Genomic DNA, 19010 nt, shown 5'->3' on the forward strand with positions numbered 1-19010 from the left:
ATCTACCAGCATCAAGCAACACCACCCAACTTTGCCAATGCCAGTTCCTTCTGTTCTTCCTCCGACTCAAAGCTTGGATTCTGCTGCAGCCAATCGTCTCTGAACTTCTGCACTTTTGCCTCGTACTCAGCTACACGCTTATTATATTCCTCCATTCGGCGCTCGTTTTCGATCCGGTTTCGGTTGGTCTCGTCAATATATTCTTGCTTCTGCGTATCCGTTAGTGACCGCCATTGCTGGCCGAGCAATGCTCGGATATCTGCCATTGGAGCGCGTGAGGTCGGGTCCCGTAAAACTTGTTGACGCTGCGAGTCGGCCTGCGCGCGACAGGATTCCCAGTTACGCTTCTGGTAGATAATGTATGGATTAAGCTGCGCTTTCTCAGGTTTCATCGGCTGCTCATGCCTAAGCATCACCGTAACAGCAGTGTCACACGCACTTTGATGCGCACTCATCCGATTATTTTTCAACTGTCTATATCGCGCTAAGTGCGTCAAGCCTTCATGCCGAGATATATTGCTAGGTCCTCCTTGCTGACTCCTAGAAGACGTCGCTGACTTACCAGTGGGCGCTGTCAGCAACATCCCGTTCGACTGAATTGTTCTGGGTAATCCGGACACTGAAGTCGTCGAAGATTCTGATGTTTTCGTTCGTGGGCGCGGCCCGGGTTTCCTCCGTTTGGTAATGACTGCACCAGAATTACTAGATTCGCCGTCTGCTTCCATTCGCTCGCGCAACAATAACTCTTCAAGTGAAATCTGTGGCAGTACAACTGGTTTAGGAGGCGGCGGCGGTACATCACCAACATATGCACTCTTCGGCGGCGGCGGAAAGGTGACTGTCTCTGTCTGCAACGGCATATTGGGTTTTGGCTTCGGCTTCACCAGCGGACTGCTTAGTGTTACGTCGCCAACAATGCTTCGAAAAACTTCTTCGGCCACTCGAAGACCTGAGAGATACGCACCATGTACTGTCGCAGGATGCGTTCGTGAAGTCGCCTCACCAGCAAAAAATAATGTGTCGTCATTACTGGAACTGGCCAAATTATCATAGTCTTGGCCGGTTGCATTCGGTCCAACATATGAATACGCTCCGTGCGCAAATGGATCCATATGCCATTTTGTAATGATCGTCTCTGTCGGATGAGGGACGGACACATGTGGATACATTCGTGATAACACATGTGTCGCATCCCGAATTAATACATTGTCAGGTTGGATCGATGTCTCAAAGGCTGCCGCTCCTGCCATCAACGCAACTGATTTCTAGTCAGTACCAACTTTCCCCAAAAGGTGGTAAATATCTACCTAAACAGTATTTCCCGACAACATTTGTACAGTTCCAAAACATGTAAAATCGTCCTCGCGATTGCACATAGCTATCTTGCGCCATATAATCTCCTGAATTCCGATCCCGCGCAACGCCAATTAAATCAGAATCTGCGTCCCAAAAGCAGTGGTCGTAAACAAGAACAACCTTGTTCAATACACCAAATCCAAGATTCTGAATACTATTCCTCTTTATCTCTGGCAGTTCAGGTGTAAACTTAACTGAATTGGCTTTGAGAACCCCGAGTGGAAGAGTGCATATAACTCGATCAGCAGAAAGATTTTCTCCAGATTCTAAAACAACATTATACTTCTTTCGACTATTATCTTTAGTTGAGTCATATTTAATTTCTTTGACAATGCTCTTCAGCCGAACATCAAGTTTAGAGGGAAATAAATAAAGCGCTCGCGGGACTTGCATGTAGCCACCGTCTTGAACCATACAGTGTTTACCAGCAAATTCATTTCCATCATCCTGATCCCATGAACCAAGACTGAGATTGTGAACTGCAGAGGCATTTGCATATTCTAAATTAGCATAATGCCAGTTAAGCAGTCGTAGATCTTGATCAGTGAGCTCACAGACTTTGCGAACAATTTCAAGTTGGCCATCTAACGTAGCTCCCAAAGTGGGTGCATTTCCTTTCGGCAAGGGATCAGTTGTCGTATTTGCCAATTGACTACAGGCACTCTTGGACACTGAAAAACCTAGCTGCTCTAATTTCACATCAAGAGCAGTTTGGGGCGCCTTGGATCCATAAGGTCTTCCAAAAGTCATTTTGGGAGCCGAGGGAGTACTTTCTCGCAATAGATCGAGAGATTTCAATGCTGCTTTTGAGCCAAGAGACGATGGCTCCAGTGGAGGAACATCTGCAGAATTTGCTTCCATGCGACCTATAGTACGTCCGCCCTCACCACTAGGATCCTTACCCGCCAAAACAAAGGAGGCATCGCCTTCTACTGTATGCTGAAGTATAGGAGGCGCCCTATAAGTGGAGACACGATCTAGCATATCGTTAAATAACTCCTCGGCGCGCTTATCTAATGATCTTGAAATAGATCCTCCAGTGACTTCGTCATATAGCTCTCCAGCGTCTTTTAATTGATAGCAAGGTAGACCAAGCTGCTTTCGGATAAGAACGGACATTGGATTTCCATGACTAAATCCCGTTATTATTTGCGCTCCTAGATCGACTTTAAAAATCTTTGTATCCGTTGGATCTTTCTTCAGCATTGCACTATAAACACGTCCTCCGATCCGTGATCTTGCTTCTAAGATCACAATCTCCGGCGAATCCTCATAACCAGTCAAAAAGTCATCATACTGCTTACAAAGACCATCCAACTGACGTGCACATCCTAAACCTGACATGCCGGCACCGATGACAACAATACGCAAGCGAGGTCTTCGATCCGGAGGAATAGGGAGCTGGTAGGGAAAATTGTTGCGACATCGAGGAACATCAATTACACCAAAGTTAATATATCCGTGCCGAACCAAAAACTCAAATGCAGCTTCAGCAAGACCAAAAAACCGAGGGTCTCGCGCACATCCTGCGGCCTCTGTGCGCGTAACTGTTACATGATGGTTCATGCACCATAAAAATAAAATTCCGTTCCGGATATTTAGATAAGTCGACACATGTAGATGATTGATTCCAGATTTTAACAGAGAATATTCCAGAGGATGTAGAGCAAATGGAGGCAACCTGGAGGCTATTGCTGCCGCAATCCCCTTTCGCGCATATTCTTCTGGCGTGATATCGCTTGGAATAGAAGCCTTAGCAAAATATTCCAATCGATTATAAGGAACTGTAGTAACTAAATCTGGTAGCCCACCCAGTGAAGCAATGTATTCACTGCGTGTCATCGGCGGATCGACATAATCACTTTCCTCCATCATGACTTTCAGCAACTCCTCTTGATCCTGCTCAGGCAATGGGAACTGTGGTAAATCACTAGTAGCGATCGCCACCGATGAATTGTTAGAATCGATTGAACTCATGGTTATTTCGTAATTGTCTTTCGGTGCTACTTCAGCCTTAATATGTTCATCATTAAGTCTGATCAATCGATCTGCTATATAAGGAGAAGGAGTAGACAGCGTCGATCCGGACCCCATATCCGTATTACTCTTCGCTGTTTTACTTTTGGCACCTGGCTTAGACGACTGTGATCGTGGTAACTTGTTTGCACTTGTTACGGGAGAGGAAGATAAAGATCCAGTTCTACTCAGGGAGCCTGGTGTTGATCCCAAAGAATGCTGACCCGACGGAATCTGTCCTTGAGAAAGATTTGCAGGTTGAGTAAACTGGGAATCATTTTCATTAACCTTCTTCTTCCTAGGTGGCTCATTGACAGCAAATGAAGTTGAATGATTCGAAGTATTCGGGGAGGCAAGAGGAGTGCTTTGCAATTTAGCTGATGAAACAGCGGGTGATGGTAAGGACGCATTCGCCACTATTGGAGTCTTAGAAGCGCTGGTTGAACTTTTTGGTCGAGAAGATAAATTTGAGGACGTTCGCTTTAATGATGGCTTTCTGGGACCTCTTACTTTAACTGGTTGTGGCACAGCTGAAGGTTGAGTGGTAGGAGGAATGAATCCGACGTTATTCATACCCAGCGGCCCAGTAGGCACTGCAGCGATCACATTAGGTGCAGGATGTGGACTAGCCTGGACCTGACTAAACTGACGTAGTGGCGGCTGTTGTGAACCCTGTGATTGCTGTGACAATGTCGGCGTACCGTACGGACTCACATGGGAGGAATGAACAGTTGGTGATGCAGAAGGAGTAGGGTGAACACTAGAATTTGCAAACTGGTTTGCCGAAGTAGGAAATTGCTGCTGTACTTGAAGATGTGAACTTGGATATTGGCCAGCGTACATTCGCTGAGCAATCTGTTGCTGTTGAATCTGGGCGTTAGAATGGCCAAATGAAGGGGACTGTTGTATTTGAGGCTCTGAATCTTGAGATTGAGCTGCTTGTTGCTGCTGTTGGTGCATTGTGGAGCCATCATAGGAGTTTTGATTTATTATCGGGAATGATTGATTTTGAGATTCAAACAACACTTGATCGCCAACAAATTGATAGTCCGTGTTCATTGGATTTCGTTGTCCGAGGCCACTTGTTTCTTGGGGTTGACCTTGGAATGGTATTTGGTTGTGAGAAGATTCATTGTTTGAACCTGAGTGAACGCCGTCGTGACGTATGGAATCCCAGTCAATAGCTTCGCTACTATTATTCACACTAAGTAGTTCCGCCCATAAGCTCGAAGTTCCAACATCAATTTCCGGGTCTCCGCTCACATTTGATTCGTGCTGGGATACCTGAGAGTCTTGACCAACAGATTGGTTCTGATTATGGCCCGACGTGTGGTCGACAGAGGAAAGGTCAATAGAAGTACCAGTCAAATGTTCTAAATCGCGTCTCATCTGATCATCAACAGTAGTATTTCGCGCTACAGAATCATCTATAGACCGTTGTTGTGATTGTGCTGGCTGTGAGGAAATAGGACCCTGCCCTGTCTGTGAATCATGATATAGCTGGTGAGAAGGAAAATATTGCTGATAAGCATTGTACTGAGACTGGATCTGGGCGTCGTGATGTTGCGATTGTGGACCAGAAACGGGAGAGGGCAGATCTTGTTCGGTACTTATCGTTATACCATGAATCTGCTGGGAATGAGGAGGTCCGGGAGGAGGATGTTGTTGATGTCCGATAGTAGACTGCTGCATCTGTCCTTGCTGGGACGATGGACCAAAGAAATTATTGTCGTACTCTGCCATGATAATTGACAACTTTCAGCACCGAGCACTCGAACGGCTGTTAACCAGTTAGGAGCATACTCTGCAAAGCCGCGGAAAGTCCGAAAGGTCTCTTATGGACTAGATAATTATACATACGAGTGTTGGACTTCGCGAAGAACTCAGACACGCGAGCGATTCTGCATCTGGAGAAGTGTGAGACGGATGACACAACACGACCAGTGCTCAATAAGTCCAAACAAATTTGTACTCGACTAATAGACAAGCCAGGTACGCGTATTTGAATTGAACTCGTCGATATCTCGAACTAATTGGCCATGCACAAGGTCAGTTGTGCTCCAGCAACAACGCGAAACTGTGGATCAATCTGTTCATTGTCTAGTAGAGATCGATGCAGAGGCCGCAGAGCAAGCTGAGTACAATACATACCCCTCATATTTCTCATTTCGGCACATGTAAGCAAAGGCTTTTGTGTAGTGGCGTCCGTTCACAATTTGCGATATCTCATAGAGAAAAAGTTAGCTAAATAGATAACAATTTCAATAGATATTTCTGCGAGATTGTCCTTCTTATCTTGTTGGAATAAATTAATACAATTATTAAAATGAAGCTGATTTCATTTTTATCTACAGCTTTGTTAGTTGCGTCCGCTGCTTCCGCACAGCTACTTGCGGCAGATCTCCGTGCAGACTTCTATCTTCCGAGTGCCGATAGCCAAGCGGATGCATTTGCTCCGTTTAGAATCGAGAAATCTACTACTGCAAAAGCTAAATCCGAACGTTTTTCTAAAATGCTTCAGATCCAGAAAGATCAGGACACGTCCAGGAAGCGAGTTCTTTACGGTGAACTTAAAGATCAAACCGATGTAGAGACTGCCGGTCACGGCGTGCAGCTACTTATGACTGACGCGCTTGGAGTTGATCGCGAAGTAAGCATTTTTGCTGGGCTTGTTCGTCAGGTCGAGGAGTTGGTAAGTTTAATATGACTCGCGGAGTGCTTTATTTGCTCGCATCATTCTGACTGATAATAGATGTATCGTCTTCAAGACCCTGCGAAGGACACTATGGTTTTGGCTCCCACGAACAAGGTGATGCAAGCGCTTCCGCGCAAACCTTGGGAAGATTCTCCGGATCAGGATCCAGTCGATGTGGAAAGCGGAGCACGAGGAGAAGAGGAACGTGCTTTAGAGAATATCCAACGGTTTGTTCTAAGCCATGTTGTGTATGGATATGGTTTCCCTCAGGAAGGACAGAAAGTCAAGTGTGGAGCTGGAGTGAGTGATCTTTGGTTTTCAAAGGATTCAGAAACAACTGTTGTTCACCGCAAGAACACAAAAGATGAGATGGAAGCTACAGTTCTGGCAACAAAGTCCACTGGTAACGGTCAGGTATGGACGATTGACCAGGCACTAAACTAGAGTTTTATTTATTTGATTGAGGTTAACACAGTTTTGTATTGCGTGCTATTTTTTGTTATCGGCGGAGTGGTTTTGGTGTTATGTTGTAGTGAATTGGTTTGATTTCTTTGGTAATACAAATAGTGAATTTCTTGTAAAATATGTATCAGTATATCGGCATTCGTACTTTCATAGTTTAAATGTTCTGAACTTTGTATGTGAATGTGAATGAAGTAAAGGAAAATCGATATGACTTCACAATAGCATTGACCAGACTAGTTGCATCGGTGGAATCAACTATCCGGCAACAGGATGTCTGCTGTTAGATTTAATTGTTCTTGGCTAATCGTTTATGTGTCTGAGCATTAAGGTGTTTTGTGCTCCCATTCGGATAGCATTAAGTTGAATTCTTATAGAAACACTAATACGAAAAGTATATTTGGGCGTTCTTGGTTTGATAGAATTTCGAAATCGAGTGTTACGAATTAAGATACATGAATCTCTACGAGTGCATGCTCAGCAGTAGTACGGTCAGATAAAAGGGATGGCTAGGTATGACAGAATTGGCTAATACACTACTTTTATTATTGTCGCAATACAGTTTGACGCAATGAAACTGTTTAAACAAATAGTACTGTAACAATTAAATTTCCATCTTACAAATTATGGTAAATTACTATATGGAGTACTGACTAGATTCAATAGTCAGACCACAGCCATGTTCACCTGACCAACCCCGACCGGATAAACTGGCAAATAACAAGCTCCGGATTCCGCTTATATTAACGTTTCTCTGACAGCCCCACGAAGCGATGAGGCTCCTGAAAGGAGATACGACAGTAGGCATAGTACTTTGTAGTAGTAATATGGACAACCGCACTCTCAGCGGAGGAATAGACGACCGTGATGGCGTGAATGACCGATGGAGGTTGTCCGGCCATGGCGCAGAGTGAGTCTATAAATACGGCTCAGTTAGTGCTGTAATTTTCTGTGTAGCCAGACTGGATTGAACAGCAATGGCTACTACAGAGACAACTTCAGAGATCGTTTCGGAGAGCTCTGCACAGGCAGCTGTCATCTCGTCCGCAGAATCTACTGCTCTGCCTGCGAGTGTCTACGCTCGTCAGCAATTCGCCATGAAAGTTATCCACATCACGTTCGAAAAGGGATTTGAAAACATTATATCTCTTCTTGATAAACCACCTTCCGACGATCTGTATAATTTCATCGGGTACACTCGCACCTGGGCTATTTCGTTATTGGCACATCATCAAACAGAAGATGAAGTGCTGTTCCCGAAGTTGCAAGAGAAGCTCGACTTCTCCGTAGAAGTCACCCAACATGAAGTTATACATGACGTCTGCACTAAATACATCCGAGCCTCGACTGAGATGCAGCAGGATACGTCCAAATTCGATCCAGCGAAACTTAAGTCAATTCTTCTGGAACACAAGGACGTTATTTTCAACCATTTAAATCAAGAGGTCGCTGATCTGGATCCCGAAAGAATGAAAGTATTTACCGAACAGGAAATCGCTGATCTGACCAAAGCGGTCAACAAGCAGTCCAAGAAATCTGACCCATTCACTATCTTTGTCTACATGAGATGTCATACTCCTCCAGAATACAAGGGATTCCCACCATTGCCATGGTTTGTTCGGTCGTTCTTAGTTCCGTGGGTATTTGCATCCAAGTATTCAGGGTATTGGAAATATGCGCCGTATGATTTATATTAATTTTGCCGTTTTTGTCTGTATCCGTCCCACGCAATGTAAAGTGAGAAAACGATCTGAAGTCCCAACTGACGCGTGCCTAATTAACGCGTCAACATCTCCGAAAATGTATAATAATCTAAAGAAATTGAATGAATAAAAATGAATAAAAATGACCATAAAGGAATTGCCAGGAACCACTGCTCGAATATTGGTTTCTAGTCAAGTTTTGCAAACGCCCTCATCTATCATAAAAGAATTAATTGAAAACTCCATCGATGCACATGCAACATACATATCTGTCCATCTTGATCCCACTGCGGTCGGTCAATTTTCAATTCGTGACAATGGCCAGGGAATCCCAGCCGGTCAAGACCGGGAAATCATGTGTCAACAGTACACGACATCGAAGCTGAATTGCTTCGAGGAGCTGATGGAGCGGAAGTTGGATACGTTAGGATTCAGAGGTGAAGCGCTTGCGAGTTTAGTGCAGATAGCGAAGCAAGTAGAAATCACGACTCGGACATCAAACGACGCAGTAGCGGAAAAGTGGACAGTATTAGATGATGGTTCACGGATAGAGTAAGTCTGTTACCATTGAATTCTCTAAGCTCCATCTAGCTAACATTGCAAGCGTACAAGCCCTATCAGCGAGCATCGGAACAACAATTCTAGCAAGCGCGCTATTTCATAGCGTACCTGTCCGCAAAAACATTTACGAGAAAGAAAGCAAGAAAATAATTTCAAGTCTTAAAAATATGCTTACTTCCTTTGCTTTATTGCATCGTAATCTACGATTAACCTTCAAAATATTGCGATCAGTCGCACCTACAATGATCTTTGAGGGGGCAGCGTCGCTGGAAGAGGCTGTCATCAATTGCTTTGGACGGGAAGTATTTCAAAGTTCGATTTTCCTTAAGGAGAACTTCGAGGACGACCTAGTTTTTGAGGCTGTGCTACCTCTACCTTCCGACGAAACAGATCCTACAACACTGAGAAGAGCCTTTAAACATGTGTTATACGCAGTGGACCATCGATTATTATCACCGTCGTTGTCAACTGCAAAGAAGCTCGCAAAGCAAACCAGGAAATATGTACAGACGTGCCATAACGGATTAATAATGCTGAATGTGAAAACAGGGATTGAAAGAAAATTGTACGATGTCAATGTTGAACCAGGAAAAGACGATGTTTTATTTTATGATGAACAAGGAGTAATTGATAAATGGGCTGAAATTTTAAGACGAGTGTATGGAGAGCGGATAGTTACCGAAAATGGCGAGCATAAGGAACATAGGGAGGAGGCAGCCCGAGCGAAAGTGAAATTGGACGGCTTAATACAGGACGATTTTTATAAGTACTTACGACCACAGGAGCATGTACTAGAGAAGAAACGTGAACTGAAACAAGGAGGACGAGATCTGGAACAAGCGAAACCAGTACTGGATGTAGAACCAGAAGGTGACGACTGGGAAATTCCCGACAGCCAAGAAGATTCACCCCTCGACTCCTCTGAATTTGATCATTCCGACTGTTCAGACGAAGACATAACAGCAAATACGACAATTCTCAACGGTAATTCAGACTTCGGGCTCTCACCCTCCACTTCTCCGCGACAAGCCCTCTCCACAACTCATACTGAACATGAGAAATCATCGCCTGTACGACCGATACGACCGCATCCTCGGCGGCCCCGACCAAATACGAACCATCGGATTTCGACGGTACCGAAGGAGAAAGAAGTCTGGTATGACGAGGGAGAAGCGAACGTTGAACCTCTATTTATTTCAGATCACAGCCCTGAACAAGACCGGACAGTAAGACTCAATTTTTCAACCAAGAGCGGGACCCCGAAGGAATCGAATCATAGTTGTACAATCACACCGTATCTCACTGGGAACTCGCAAATAAGATCTAGAGTTCAACTGGCGCTAGACTGTATTTCTGAATCAGACGCAACATTTCAATTTCAAGTTCACGAGGACTCGCGTCCGGTACTATCGATGGCTGCCGCTCTATCAAACTCGCAACTAGACCCTGAGGCGCCACCGCACACGACAGAATCCGAGTGCGTTGCTGTGGTCATGGCCAATTTGCACGCTGCAGTTGGGAATGGACACTTGCTACCGACTCAGGCGACCACTTTACAGATGGAGATCCTGAACATGTCGTTGACGGTAGGTGAGCAGGGATGGCTGATGTTTGCGTGATTTTATGCACAGCTACGCGTTTGTACGTGAGTAAGCGTGAATTGCAAAATGCTTAGCGAGGTTTGGAGTGGCATGGCTGCAGCTGATCAGGATGGACATTATCAATGTACGAGATCAAACTCTTTCAGACCTACAAAATAGTACCATTTTGATAGTAAATGTGACAGCTCCAGCTATTAAAAATAACACGCATTTTCTGTTTGCGGACAAATGATTTCACTACAGCGTTATTATTCCTTATTGTACTACCTATTCCCATAGTATTAACACATTGAATCACAAACGCCCATAATTATTCTAATTTCCTGGGTCAATCTGCAAGGCTTAAAGCCATCATGGCTTAAAGTCTATCGAGCGCTAAAAAACGACGTAAACATTATATGTAGTTTTTTGTACAACTCTGCTTGCCTGATTCTTAATGCTCCAATACAGAGAAAAGTCATATTTACATCTGTACATATGTACACATTTACATGCAAAATTATTGCCTCACTTGAAATTATATGCTTTAACGTGCAAGTGACTTGGAAATAATTCTTATACCAACCACGCCATCCAACCCCTAGGGGTCTAACTCGACACTGGCTGCGGCTCGACTCCCTGCGCACAGACCGACAAGCAATGACGAATCCTTAACAGCTTTGAAGGGATTTTCACAGAGATTTTGAGACTCAACGTTACGGTTCTACAGCTCCAGGTGAGAACTGAGGCAGATCAATGTAGGCAAAAGGTACCACAAGAAACGGCGCTGTTTGAACTGGAATTTGATAGTGCGTAAGCGAAAAAGAAAAAATTTAGATAGACGAAACAGGAACACATTCGATTAGAAATTAAGGTCGACTTTTTAGTCAATGCAAGAAAAACTACCAAGAATCAAAACAGATGACAGATTAAGCACGGCAATGGCCGATTAACACAGATACACGGAAAATACAGAACAAAACTCCAGTATGCAATACAAGTAAACTGAAACAGGACAAAACTAGACAAAACTAGACAAAACCAACTCTGCTACTCCTCCTCTTCTTCATGGATCAGGGCAAGCCTGCGCTCGTATCCTAAAGAGCTATTCGACCCATGGCGACGATGGCCGATCTGACGCTGCTGAAGATATTGCTGGTGAAGAACATATGCTTTTGTAGGACCCACCATCGTGCCAATTGCGCCGGCCGGTAGCCGCGGAAGCTGCTTTTGCAGGGACGGGCGGTTGAGAACCGGAATGGCCGCAGAAGGGAGCGAGTCTTGCTGTGACTCGTCCCAGAACAAGGAGTTGTCCTCGTCAGCACCGAGTTGAAACAAAACCGTCTTGCGGGGGGCTTCCTCCGAATTCAGCGACGAAGCAGAGGAGGCACTCGACAGGCTAGATATCGTAGTAGACGAGGAGGAAGCAGATGTCCACGAAAGTCGATTGAGTTCTGCTCCAGAACGGTAAGAGTAAGATCGTAGATCGTACAGAAGTTGTTGCTCGCCTGCCGTGTGCTCGGCCTGCTCGACTAGTTTGCGCGGAAGCGGTAGCTCTGCTCGGCTAAGAAGCGCAACCGTGTCGACAGGCGAGCCACCGTCCATGTCAGGGTAGTCTGACAAGTATCTCCGGACCGCTTTTTTGGCTTTGCGAGAAGCAAGGCGGTGCAGAAGACTGGGCGATTTCGTAGAAGCAGAAGAAGTGGCAGTCGTAGAAGACGAGGACGAGGACGAAGATTTTAGGGAAGCAGCCGAAGAGACTGACACGTCAGAGGAGGAGTCGGTCGACGAAACCGAACAGGACGACGGCGAAGTAGCCGGAACATTGTCGCTTTCGAGATAAAGAACATCCAAAACGGGGAGCTTACGCTTTCTGGTCGCAGAAAGGACCTGAGAAACAGATGACAAGGAAATAGGCACAATTGCGGCAGGCTTGCGGCCAAATCGGCCGAGAGCTATGAGCCGGTTGATTTGTTCGCGGACACGGACAACGTGTCCGTCATAGAGAAGACCTACACCACGATTGCGGGATAGACGGAGTAGATCTAAAAAGGGGTCATGTTGTGGACCAGGACAGATTATGGGCAGTCCTGTTGTCCGGGACAGCGTACAAGAGTACACGGGCGTATGTACAAGGGGCGCGGCCGACGGATCACTAGAGAAGAGTCTGATTCTGAAGAGAACAACATGGTGAGTAGGCACGACGGTTCCCACAGACATATTTGCGCGGAGAATGGAGTAGGACACTAGAGGGCGCTCCTGGCGACAGCAAAGAAAAGAGGGTGAGGGGGCAAGCGGGAATATATAGTAATGGTTATGCACGAGCACGACAGCCAGCCAGGCGGAGAGAAGGGGGAGACTTGGACCGTGAAAGGCGGCAAGTAGAGCGCGAAAGGGACACACGAGAACGAGAGCGGAGGTGAAGAAACAGTTGGCGTCGAAGGTACACTTTCAACACCATTCGACATCGACACCGTGCTCGACATGAGAATGAACCAGCGGTCAGTAACCACCGGTGCTTGGGATTTTGGGGAGACGGAAGACGGCAGGGCGGGGGGGGGGGGGGGGGCAGGAAAACACGAGAAAAGCTATTTTGGGCCTTTCATTTTTGATCATTGCGGTGACTACTGACTATACACTACTACGGGAGCTACGGGGCAAAGTCCGAGGAGAAAAGAAGCACATACTAAAAGTCAGCCCGCCAGGCGGCCAGCCGGCCGGTTTGTCGGATAGCACCGCAGCTCTACGAGTCTTGGACCAACTAGAGATAACAGCTTCGACAGAGAGTCCACTCTAAAGCATGCCTTTCAGCCATCGTGAAAAGAAACCTATCACTGGAAAGATTTCAGCACCGTAGCAGATGGATTTTCGCGCCAACTACAAAACGGCCGAGCAACTGCCGTGCCCCTGCTGTTTCGTCGCCATGTCGAGTAAAGGAGAAGTCCCAGCACTCAATCGCCCATTAACAATTGACGATCACAGTCTTCTTATTCAGCAAAAAATACTATTCAGTTACATGTAACAATCTCAGCTTCTCTCGATTCCTTTCACCATTTCTGTCACTATATTTACACACGCTCGCTTCTCTCGTATGTACTAATTATGTAATTACCTGCGAAGTCCTGCAAGGAGGCCCTAACCCGAAATATGACGTATAGGATCCAGTGCATCCAAGCCCGAGAGAGAGAAACTTTAACTGGAGGGGAATCTAAAAAAAAAACTATTTTTGGCTCGCTTGGCCGTGGTTTGTGTGCCTGTTCCAGCTCGGCTGGCCAGTCTCGACCAGAGACAACAACCTCACGCAGACATGCCAGTGGTCAACTGACCTAACGTCACTATCGTGAGAATTTGTTTTCCGGTCAGCCAAACCGCTACTCGACCGTTCGATCGATACAAAAGGTCGAAAATAGAAGCACTATCGATCTTACTCGCTGCACAGTCAATCAACGCGCTTCCCCTGATCAAATAATCCGTCAGAGTGCGCTAAACAATAACCCGACAGTTTTTGTTTGTCGACTTGCTCTGTGTGTTCATACTTTGTCTTCCTTTCTGAACTCCACTTTTAGCCGTTCTCTCATCACTCTCTCGGATACGTGCGTCGACTCGTCTCCCTGGGCCGCGCTCTCTCTCTGGCTCTATTGTGTGTGTTCACCTTCCGGTCGGGCACACAAATTTACAGTCATCCTGGCTCCCTCCAACGGGTCCACCATCCGCTCTTTGTTGTCTATCGCACAGCTGCCTTCGGACTCTACTTTGATTGCCACATTCAAACTTTCGCCTATCTCCCTAGAGCGGCTGGTCTCATCACATACGCTGGCTACTGACCATCCTGCAAATCAACACGGAAGCAGCCTTTCGTCATAGCTGATGTCACTCTCAGCTACTGTGCCTGATACTGATTCCCCTCGCATCTTAACTGCATCCATATCGAAATCTTTAAACTCAATTCCTCCTCTTGCCACTCCTTCATACTCTCCCGGCTTAACATCCGCTCCAGTCGACTCGGCGCCTATGCCTGGCAGGAACCGTTCGCTGCCACATCCAGGCACCGTTCCAGACATTCGTACGATTTGGGAAGCGCACGCCCGTCTTGATTTGATCAGTCGCCCTTTAGTTTCCTGCCCCGCTCGTGCTCGCGGTTTCATTATCGACAGCGACCGTCCAAGCTATTCGGTGTATTCTCCGCGAGGCGCTAATAATTGGTCATTCAATTCTCCTACTGACGCCGTAACGCTCGCTGTTGCCATTTCGGCGTTGGACGACAAAGATACCCAAGATGTCGAATCGGACAAAGACTTTGAGGTCACGGCATCTGCTTGGTCATGGGAGCACGCTCCTTCTGAGAAGCTTGCCCGTATCATGCACCTCACTCGTCTCAGTATGCTGTACCACTGCGACAACAAAGACATTCCCAGATGTCTCTGCCATCAATGTTGCTTCACGGAAATAGGAAAGCCAGTGAGAGCTGGCGATCTGACCAATCTTCTAGGTCTTCTTCTGTTGCTTCTTCGTTATCCGTCCTGATTAGATTGGATTTTGATACCTGAATACCCCTGTGTCTAATTTTATAGGCGTGATTACTTTACTGTCCCCCGTAGTATTAATGAATTATAGCCATCATTCTGAAATTAATGAAATTCCCAGTCAGCGTAAGAATAGCTGAGACATACTCTATGCAACCAACGTCATCAAGGCGTCTCCAAATACTTCAAAAATTCTCGTCGTCACAATCACTATTCCAGCCGGGATCGGGCTTTTGACCATCTAGCCCAATTCGTATTTTCAGCACTGGCAATTGTATTCTATGTCTGTTAGTAATTAACAATAATTTAACCAATGTAGATATTTTGCTCACTTTTTCACATCTTCATCGTCAGATGAAAGATCCACTTCATGATCAGATACTTTTTCAAAGCCGTCATCAACATCCTGCGGTATTTTCTTTCTCTTTTGCTTTCTAGTATGCTGTCAGTAAATTTAGTCGCACTTCGCTTGATATAATCATTACCTGTCATTGCCCCACGGAAGCTTTCGTTTTCCTGGCGCCAGGTCAAGCAACTGTCTAGCCTTCGCAGAAGGCGTCATGATTTTCTGAACTGTTTCCTCAACGCAATTCCAGCGCTTAAATTTTTTATTAGGATACTTCTGTCGAATCTTTCGCGTGCTCAACTCTGCTATCGTCACAACGTTCATACACGCGGGTCCAGCTCCGATCAGTATAACAGAATTTTGAGAGCCATTCTCGAACGATTCTGCAAAGTAAGATAGAATTTGACCGACGACTTTTGAGCTAGAAGTTGATTGCTTGATGTTGATTTCCATAATAATCGTTTCTGGAGGCAATTTTTTTTTGGAAATTGAGATTTCAAATTTGTAGATTATATGCGGTCAATTGGGTTTTCCTATTTGCTAAGATCAAATTGATTTATCCTCCCAGCTATTTGCCTAATTGAGCCTGTGTTTGTTACACAGTGAACGCTCCGCGCAACAGCAAAAACTATGGACATAATCCAAAACATGTCTCGCAGTGATCTCTCTTTTATAGACTACAATTTATTCAGAATTCTTCAATTTCAAAATTACTTTATATTCGCGCCAGAACAGAATTCAATTCCAATCAAAGTCAAGCATGAACGATTCTTCACCTCTGTCTAGATCCGACCCGAGTACGATACTTGTGAATACGAGTAGCTCGCCCGTGCCCTGGATGCGAGATTTGAGTGCGGGAATCGAGAGACCTCTCCATCTGACTCCCCGGGTCACGTACTCGAGACGAGACCGTAATAGGCACCAGCGACTACAGCAGAAGACGAAACAGAACGATTCTAATAATAATGCTAGCGATCTAGGAACTAGTCCGGCCATGTATGCCGTTGATCGTTCTCTATTCCACACACCATCCTCTCCCTCACCGGCACCAAGTAACAAGCGTGGTAGGAAGCAAGGCGCTAATGACATACAGCCATTGCGGGAACATCTCAATATAAATGATAATTGGGTGAACGTTTTCGAGAAGAAAGAAACCTCGATTGAGGAAAGCCTCCTCGAAGAGCAAATGGCCGATGTAAATTTAACAGGAAGAGTGTCAAAGGCCGACCTTGATTCACTGGCCGAAGGCCCGATAGCGGTGTCTACACCACCAGGTCTCGCATCATCAGCAGCAACGGGCCGGTCACAACAGCAATCGCCAGTGAAACGGCAGCCAGCTAGACAAGGTAAGTCTATTTTAGCAATTTTGTGATTCAGAAATCCGAGAAGGCGCATGGAACAAATTCTAAGTGGACGCTAAAAATTGAGATACAGTGGGAAAAAACGAGGAAACGGCGAGCCGCACTGTCCTCGGGCTGAGTGCACCTATTCCACGGCTCGCCCCGCCGTCAGCGGCAGGAAGCCAAGATATCAATACTAGACCCAAAATCAGAAGGCAGGCCATTTCCAAGATAGCTGTTTATCGAGACAAAAAAATTACAGAGGAAGTTGAAGATAATGAAGCAAGCTTGAACACAAGCGACGATCCAATTGTGGTTGCGGCCGTGAGTACGAATAAGGCAGCCGATAGAAACCAAGACAGTCTTCAACGGAAAGAGAGAGCATCCGAAGTGGATGTCTTGGCTGGGGCTGCAAAGACAACAAGAGCAGCAGAGGTAAGAGAAGTAAGGACAAACGCAAATGCTCGCATTCGAGCGAGAGCACCAGCGACGAAGACGAATTCTGGAACAAGTACTGGTTCTGCGAAAACCAGGGCGGCAGTGACGAGGCCGAGAACAAGAGATAGTACTAGACCAAGACAGATTGGGCCAGAGCGAGAGGTGTCAGGAGTAGTAGTAGAAAATGGTAGCGGCAGTGGCAGAAACACGGGCAGATCTGGCGGAGAACCAGGAGCTGCAAACCGAACGGGCCGGCGCGGCAGACGTGCGGCGGAAGCGAAGAAGCCGCCGTCTTCACTACTTCGGATTACAGAGGAAGATGAGGGGGAAGAGGAGGGTGAAGATGAGGAGAAGCGGAATGTTGAGAGCCACGAAGAGGGCGGAAAAAGAAAAAGAGTGAAAGGGAACATTGGAGGGAAGCCCAAGGAGCGAAAGCGAACGAAACAGATCGACAGAGATGAACATAGTGAGCGCAGAGAGAGTCTTGTTAGACGGAAGTGAGGAAATCAGGTGGGAAGTGCTCTACAAACGAATGCTTAAACGGAAGTTGGGGGGAGGGTGGAGTGTGTGCTCTACAGAGCCGGACAGTCGCAGGAGCACGATGAAAGCCAGCAGAATTTAAAAACCATATCAGCTATCTCGGCAGCAACGGGTGCGGAAGATGAGGATATTGAACGAGGCAGAAAGTGGTGGAAATGGAGTTTGAGGTCGGAGGCTAGAGATTGGAAGGAGATTGGACTTAGCGGCTGTAGTAGTTTGGGTAGTGGAAGTAAGGCAGGGGAGTAGCGGCCGTAGAGGAAGGAAAGACAATGGCAGGCAATGACGACCGAGGGAGGAGCAGGGTCAGGGACTCTGAGGCGGTACATAGTTACAGCTGCACACGTACGCGGGAGCACAGAATCGTCGATGCAGAGACAGCCGGAGAGGCAGAGACAGAGAAAAGAAACAGAGAGACAGAGACAGACACACAGGGACACAGAAACATAGGGAGAGCAGAAAGGCCACGAAAAAAATAAAAGAAACGCGACAGCAGGACGAGGTGATATAAGTGCGGCAATAGGGACAGCATGCTGAGCGAGGGCTGGCAAGATAAGTGACAATAAATGGCTAGATTTGCTGATACCGACGGCCCGTCTGAATATCTCGGCTAGAACTGGTGAGCGAGAGAGTGAGCGAGTGAGTGAGTGAGCCAGTGTGGTGAGCGGGCCTGCGCAGATCATCTAGATTAGCTGCAGCGGAGTGCTACTAAAGACTGGACTGCAGTTACGTTATGCTGTGGATACTGCAGCCAGTCACTGTTTGATCACATGATGCCGCGCTCTGGGTGTTCTGTGGGTTTCTTTGTGGCTCTATCACCGTGGCGGTGTGTTTGGCAGGTTGTTTTGTTGAGACCCGTTGTGCGAGTGCGTGATTAAGGTTTAGAATGGCCCCTTCGCTCGATCGGCTGGCGGGTCTAGACACACCGATGAGAGAGCCTGCGCACCGCAGGCTCTGACAGTCTGGCTTTTCGCCGCCCTTGCTTGCTGTGTTTCTATCATGCTCTCGCCCATCTACAACTCTGTCCGACCACCACTACTACGGCTGGCGCAGACATTACGGTGTTGCTCGTGCTGCCCTGCCATTGCGACGACGTCGTTGTCTCTCTCGTCTAGCTCGCGCACAGCTGGTTCCATCCACCCCAGCACCAGCAACAAGCTGCACCAACCGCTAACGACAGTCCGGTCCCCCATCCACCCTCTGCGCTACATACACCCTTTCTTCCCTACAGATTCCATCTCTTCAGAATTCTTTCTCCATTTCCTTTTCTTCTCTCTTCTTTATCTTCTTTGTCCCCTGTTCTCCCGTCACCTTTTACAGTCCTATCCTCGTCGCCCTCCCCGCCCTTCCTGCGCGTTCCTCCGCCGTCGTCCGCCGTCCGCCGCCCCACCCCGCCTTCGTCACACACACCCGTGTCCTCAACTATGGTCGCGCGTTCACACGTCTCTCGTGC

The 19010-nt window shown here is 46.7% G+C and overlaps 9 protein-coding genes across 9 annotated transcripts; 5 read left to right on the forward strand and 4 right to left on the reverse strand.

Annotated features, from left to right (window-relative positions):
- Positions 1-11: 11 nt before the first annotated feature.
- On the reverse strand, positions 12-3333 carry V1516DRAFT_630103 (flavin-containing amine oxidoreductase-domain containing protein; the record flags this gene model as incomplete). The annotated part of the gene is made up of 2 exons (XM_066919920.1): positions 12-1258; positions 1308-3333. The coding sequence occupies 2 exons, from the start codon at positions 3331-3333 to the stop codon at positions 12-14; spliced, it is 3273 nt and encodes a 1090-aa protein (XP_066774841.1).
- A 2302-nt stretch (positions 3334-5635) lies between these two features.
- On the forward strand, positions 5636-6648 carry V1516DRAFT_656995 (uncharacterized protein). The gene is made up of 2 exons (XM_066920354.1): positions 5636-6064; positions 6125-6648. The coding sequence occupies exons 1-2, from the start codon at positions 5699-5701 to the stop codon at positions 6509-6511; spliced, it is 753 nt and encodes a 250-aa protein (XP_066774842.1). The 5' UTR covers positions 5636-5698; the 3' UTR covers positions 6512-6648.
- Positions 6649-7363: 715 nt separating this feature from the next.
- On the forward strand, positions 7364-8341 carry V1516DRAFT_682152 (uncharacterized protein). Its single transcript, XM_066923352.1, has one exon. It carries the CDS (start codon positions 7507-7509, stop codon positions 8224-8226), a length of 720 nt encoding a protein of 239 aa, XP_066774843.1. The 5' UTR covers positions 7364-7506; the 3' UTR covers positions 8227-8341.
- V1516DRAFT_682153 (histidine kinase-like ATPase) lies at positions 8342-10851 on the forward strand. The gene is made up of 2 exons (XM_066923353.1): positions 8342-8784; positions 8837-10851. Exons 1-2 carry the CDS (start codon positions 8375-8377, stop codon positions 10410-10412), a joined length of 1986 nt encoding a protein of 661 aa, XP_066774844.1. The 5' UTR covers positions 8342-8374; the 3' UTR covers positions 10413-10851.
- Positions 10852-11205: 354 nt separating this feature from the next.
- Positions 11206-12910, reverse strand: V1516DRAFT_682155 (uncharacterized protein). Its single transcript, XM_066923354.1, has one exon. The coding sequence runs from the start codon at positions 12591-12593 to the stop codon at positions 11424-11426; it is 1170 nt and encodes a 389-aa protein (XP_066774845.1). The 5' UTR covers positions 12594-12910; the 3' UTR covers positions 11206-11423.
- Positions 12911-14240: 1330 nt separating this feature from the next.
- On the forward strand, positions 14241-14897 carry V1516DRAFT_687977 (uncharacterized protein; the record flags this gene model as incomplete). The annotated part of the gene is made up of 1 exon (XM_066923765.1): positions 14241-14897. The coding sequence occupies one exon, from the start codon at positions 14241-14243 to the stop codon at positions 14895-14897; it is 657 nt and encodes a 218-aa protein (XP_066774846.1).
- Positions 14898-15081: 184 nt separating this feature from the next.
- V1516DRAFT_666821 (uncharacterized protein) lies at positions 15082-15695 on the reverse strand (the record flags this gene model as incomplete). Its single annotated transcript, XM_066920770.1, has 3 exons — positions 15082-15175; positions 15229-15330; positions 15382-15695. 3 exons carry the CDS (start codon positions 15693-15695, stop codon positions 15082-15084), a joined length of 510 nt encoding a protein of 169 aa, XP_066774847.1.
- A 307-nt stretch (positions 15696-16002) lies between these two features.
- V1516DRAFT_687979 (uncharacterized protein) lies at positions 16003-17521 on the forward strand (the record flags this gene model as incomplete). Its single annotated transcript, XM_066923766.1, has 2 exons — positions 16003-16588; positions 16677-17521. 2 exons carry the CDS (start codon positions 16003-16005, stop codon positions 17519-17521), a joined length of 1431 nt encoding a protein of 476 aa, XP_066774848.1.
- On the reverse strand, positions 17512-18405 carry V1516DRAFT_125568 (uncharacterized protein). The gene has a single exon (XM_066918624.1). It carries the CDS (start codon positions 18238-18240, stop codon positions 17593-17595), a length of 648 nt encoding a protein of 215 aa, XP_066774849.1. The 5' UTR covers positions 18241-18405; the 3' UTR covers positions 17512-17592.
- Positions 18406-19010: the final 605 nt, after the last annotated feature.

Source organism: Lipomyces oligophaga, assembly GCF_038497815.1.
Source record: "Lipomyces oligophaga strain CBS 7107 unplaced genomic scaffold V1516scaffold_11, whole genome shotgun sequence".
Classification (NCBI taxonomy): domain Eukaryota; kingdom Fungi; phylum Ascomycota; class Lipomycetes; order Lipomycetales; family Lipomycetaceae; genus Lipomyces; species [Lipomyces] oligophaga.